This window comes from Eimeria tenella, genomic scaffold (genome assembly GCF_000499545.2).
Source record: "Eimeria tenella Houghton genomic scaffold, Eth_scaff61, whole genome shotgun sequence".
NCBI classification, from domain to species: Eukaryota; Apicomplexa; class Conoidasida; order Eucoccidiorida; family Eimeriidae; genus Eimeria; species Eimeria tenella.
The window spans coordinates 98880-103265 of record NW_013543425.1 but is presented as its reverse complement, the minus strand read 5'-3'; the positions used below and the strand labels follow the sequence as shown (position 1 = coordinate 103265).

The following is a 4386-nucleotide window of genomic DNA, read 5'->3' as shown; positions in this document are numbered from 1 at the left end:
CCGGGCGGGGGGGGGGGCGCCGCCGGGCGGCGCCGGAAGGCGCTGCGGAGGACGCGCGACGCAAGCGCGGCGGACATTCTCGGCGGCGCGCGAAACGAACCTGCAGCAAAACGCTTTCGCCGCGGCCTCGCCTCCCGGACCTGCCCGCGTCCGCGCGCGTCCGCGTGCATGCGCGTGCATGCGCGCATGCGCCTCGGCTGCTGCGCGCCACTACCCGCCCTGCGCCGCTGCCCAGCCGCCGCGCTCCGCAGCCGCGGCTTCGGCCCTGCGCTGCACCCGCAACAGACGCACACGCCCGCACTCACCCCTTTCCGCCCCTCTTTTCCCTGCGGAACTGCATTCCTGACGACCGAGTGCGGCGGCGCTCGCCCGCGGTTCCCCCGCACCGGGGCCAGCTTCGCGCTCCTCGTGCGGCTCCACGTCCGTTCGAGGTGAAAAGTGAACTGCACTCAAAAGGAACGCCTTTTCCAAATTGGGGCCCTTTGTCTTCCCATTTCCCGCTGCAGCACCGGGGCGCGCAGCCCGACACAGCAGCCGCCGCGAAGTGCACGCCCGCCCGATGGCCTCTTGCTGCGAAGCCGAAAGCTGCTCCCGCGCCTTCTCTTTGGCTGCAAATTTGCCAACTGGGAAACCGGCAAATAGGAAAGACATTTTAACGAAGAAGAGCAGCCCAAGCAGCTCAGCAGCGCTGGATCTCGGGGCCATCCTCTGGCGCGCTGCTGCGTTTCCTGCTGCTGCTGTTCCACCTCATCTTCACGTTGCCGCCTCTTATTCCAGCCGCGTCCCGACAAAATAGAGGCTGCTGCTGCTCCTTCTGCTGCAGCCTAAGAGAGCTACCACCAAACATGAACAGCCGCACTATTTCCCCCTCACGTGTTCCCCCAATTCTGCCTCCGGTTGAACACATCCCTAAACGCACTCACAGGCGGATCCGTGCTAAAACGACACGCAAAGCCGCCGCTGCTGCGAATGCTGCAACAGCATATTCCGTCGAGACATTCTACATTACCACACACTAGAAACAGTAACGGGCTACACGATTGCCAAATCCTCCGCTTGTCTCCCGCAGAGCATTGCAGAGCGCAACAGACACATGTGCGCGTTAAAGTAACTCTGCGTTGCAGTTTCAAGTTCAGAGCTCACTAACTAACGCAACGGACACTGGAAAGGTTTAGAAACGGTGTCAGTTCAGCATGAGAACTCTTCTTCTAGAAAGCGCGCACTGGAACACTGGATACAATGTATATATGGATACATGTATGTGTATTTATAGTTTGCAAGGTGCCAGTTCTTCCTCCCACAGTAATGCCAGAGCGTCAGATGATATTTTTCTGCGGACGTTTCCCCTAACTGACCTGCTTCAGCATCGGTAATTTCGGAGGTCATTGGAAGAAAGCCGCCACGAATCATCAATTAGCCAGCAGAACAAACGGCAGGCTTGCTTATGAAGAAACCGAGGTTTATAGTTCATGGAATGAGTGGGATACAGAATACATAATTCATAAATGGCGTACTTGGAGGGAAGCCACAAAGTTGCCCTTGGAATCTACACTCCGTGTTTTGGATTCCTCTGCACACTACACGATAAGCCATTCTTCCCATGCCTCACTCTAAAAGCAAGGAAGGAACCCACACGTTCTACAGTCACGCACTTTGAATCACATAAACCCTGCAACCAACCCCGCGACCTAGTGTTCAATCAAATTACATATAAGCTGCGCAACTTTCAGGGCGTGCAGTAACGGTGTTCGGTGGATGCAGTTAGAACTGGATTCACTTCCAAATAAGCGTTGATCCGTTGTATGTGCACTGCGAACGCTAGGGAGATATTGAATTTACTGAACATATTTTCACACGACGGCCTATCAGAGAGATTCGGTAAACGTTTCTCGTGCAGCGGGAGGAAAACAGAATGATAAACTATAAGAATTAGCGCCCGGTGAAGAAACAGATCCTGGGGCCTTCAAGTTGGCTCACCTCTCACGATGAACTATCCATGTTTGGAAGATGTTTAATGGATTTGGTTACGGCCACTTGGCACGCTACGGAGCGTTTACTGAAAGGCAAGTCGACATTGGGTAGACAGGAGTGCGGTGCGCAGTGCAGGCAAAGAGCAACGAACACAAATGCAAGTGGCTCGTGAAAAGAAGAAGGGTTGCTTTGACCAGGGTTTTCCCGAGGCCAAGGCGACGGGTCAACATGCCGAAGGCTAGAGCCTTACGGCGGCGGTTGTGGGTGGAGTTATTTTCGCGGGTTGGCGCGAAAGGGCGGCGCCTGGGGCGAGTGCGCTGCGGCGGAGGCTGGAGCACACAGCAGCGCGCGCGGCGGGGAGGGTGCGCCGGCTCAGAAGCGCTGGGTGAAGTCAGTGAACTTCTGGTTGAGCTCCATGGAGGCAACGGCGTGGACGACGGGCTCGAGGACGGAGCGGACGCGCTGGCGCAGCGTTTCGTAGGCGCCGGAGAGGTCGCTGAACTCGGTGAGGTCCTGGATGGTCTTGCCGGGGGAAATGTCTTGAATGCGAATGGCCTTGAGCTGGTCCAGCTTGGCGGAGACGTCGAAGGTGGAGGCGAGCAGCTCGTAGATGCGGTCCATCGGCAGCATGTCCTTCACGGACTTGGTGTAGCCCGCGACTGTCTCCTGGATGCTCGAGCTGCCTTCGCTCAGCGACTCCGCCAGGTTCTTGGGCCGCACGCTGTCGACCACGTGCGACACTACGTGGTTCGTGATGTCCACTTTGGAGTACGACTCCACCGTGGCTTGCAGCGCCACGAACCGCGCCGACAACTCGTCCCGCGACTTGCTCGCCAGGTCCGACAGCCCCTCCATGATCTGCTGCGGGTTCTGCGACGTGAACTTGTCGAGGGTGCTTCTTGAAGCGTCCAGCATCTTCGCGTGGCTTGCGTGGAGGCAGTGTGCAACGCAGTGGCGGCGGCTCGCGAACTTGAACTGAACTTGCAAATGTGAGCATTGCGAATGCTCATGGCCTGGGCCAAAGTCGCCTACCTATAACGATGTCTTCAGTGGACACTCACGTACTCCCTTTGCTGTAGATTTATCTGTTCAGCAAATAGTGATCGCCGGATGAGCCTCTGCGCTCTGCGGTGTCTTGACACCCCGCCACTCGCGCTCCGCACGTCCGCCTACACCACGCGTCCGCGGCTCTGCCATCATGTCCCGGAAAACTGTTCAGAAAACTGCATCTAACAGTGAAACGCCTCAGTTTAGGCAGCTTTCTAGTTCGAAAACATTTCCACCACACCTATTCGCTCAAGTTTCCCTACCGGCGGTCCCCGCGCGGACGCGTCACTAGACTTGTCTGTTGTACAGTCTCAGCCACTCCTAGAATAATCCACTTACTTCGCTACTTATGCACCTATATCTAAAGCTGCATTATTTCAGTATTTCTCTGGTGCAGAGTTTCCCACTAGCGTTCTGGCCGTTGTTGCTCAGTGGTCCAATGGTCTAGTTGTTTGGCGCCTCTGATGAGGGGTGATCTGCGGGGAAAGTAGATAAGAGATTGCCTGAAACCCCTTCAAATACATTATTTTTGCAAGAACTTTGATTACTGAGCAGACGTGACTGATATAGTGGAGAAGCGCACAAGTATCTCGTAGGGGCGTACAAGAAGGCGCCACCAAGCCTCTCTGGGGAGGACTGCATGCAGTCCAGCAAGCATTTCGCGAGTTTCCGTGGGTCTTCTGCACTCGTACGAAGGGAATTTCTGATGGCCAGGAATGAAAAATCTGAATAAGAAGTGTCTGAAGGCTGACTGAAGCCCGTACGCGTGGGTTAGGAAGCCGCGAGATGATATCCCCGAGGCAACTTGAATACTTGATGACCGAGTGGGTAACGGCGTCCTTGGAAGCAATAATTGCGCACCGGCTTTTCCCCTTGATCGGCTCGCCTTCTGGAAAGCGCGTGAACGTGCTTTGCCCGACGCACGCGTGGGAGGAGTTGGAGCTGGCCCTTACAAGCGGTCCGGGCGCGTCGGCGTGGGAAGCCACTGGCGTAGAAGCAGTCGGGAGCGCTGCGGGGCAGTACAGCCGGAGCTGCGGGAGGCCGCTGCGGAGCGCGTGTCAGTTTTCCGCGGAGTTCTCCCCCGAGTCGGCTCAGCACTTCCGCGTGGAGGTGCCGCAGCTCGAAAGCCTGCGGACGGCGCTTCTGTGCGACCCCAAGTTCAGCCTGCAGCGCTGCTGGCAAATCCGAGTGGCAGTAGGCCTGCGGCTGCCGGGGGCGCGCGGGGCCTCGCGGGCGAACTCGGAGAGCGGCTCCGAAGACGCGGACGCGGGCGAGCGGGCCCCCGCCCTGCGGCTGTGCGGAGGCGAGGGCGGCTCGCGCAGCGGCGGCCGCGGCCGCAAGCAGCAGCTGCGGCCAGCAGCTGCTGCA

At 57.9% G+C, this 4386-nt stretch overlaps 3 protein-coding genes across 3 annotated transcripts in view; 1 reads left to right on the top strand and 2 right to left on the bottom strand.

The window, feature by feature from the left end:
• ETH_00018510 (translation elongation factor Tu) overlaps positions 1 to 705 on the bottom strand; it is a gene marked incomplete at both ends in the record, with an annotated part of 4480 nt that extends 3775 nt beyond the window's left edge. Inside the window, 2 exons of the mRNA XM_013377740.1 lie at positions 141 to 265; positions 387 to 705. Coding sequence (XP_013233194.1) covers positions 141 to 265; positions 387 to 705 — 444 coding nt within the window. The remainder of the gene's footprint in view (positions 1 to 140; positions 266 to 386) is intronic.
• Positions 706 to 2343: 1638 nt separating this feature from the next.
• ETH_00018505 (uncharacterized protein) lies at positions 2344 to 2886 on the bottom strand (the record flags this gene model as incomplete). The annotated part of the gene is made up of 1 exon (XM_013377739.1): positions 2344 to 2886. One exon carries the CDS (start codon positions 2884 to 2886, stop codon positions 2344 to 2346), a length of 543 nt encoding a protein of 180 aa, XP_013233193.1.
• A 918-nt stretch (positions 2887 to 3804) lies between these two features.
• The window catches only part of ETH_00018500 (uncharacterized protein), a gene marked incomplete at both ends in the record, with an annotated part of 2911 nt that continues 2329 nt past the window's right edge, over positions 3805 to 4386 (top strand). Inside the window, one exon of the mRNA XM_013377738.1 lies at positions 3805 to 4313. Coding sequence (XP_013233192.1) covers positions 3805 to 4313 — 509 coding nt within the window. The remainder of the gene's footprint in view (positions 4314 to 4386) is intronic.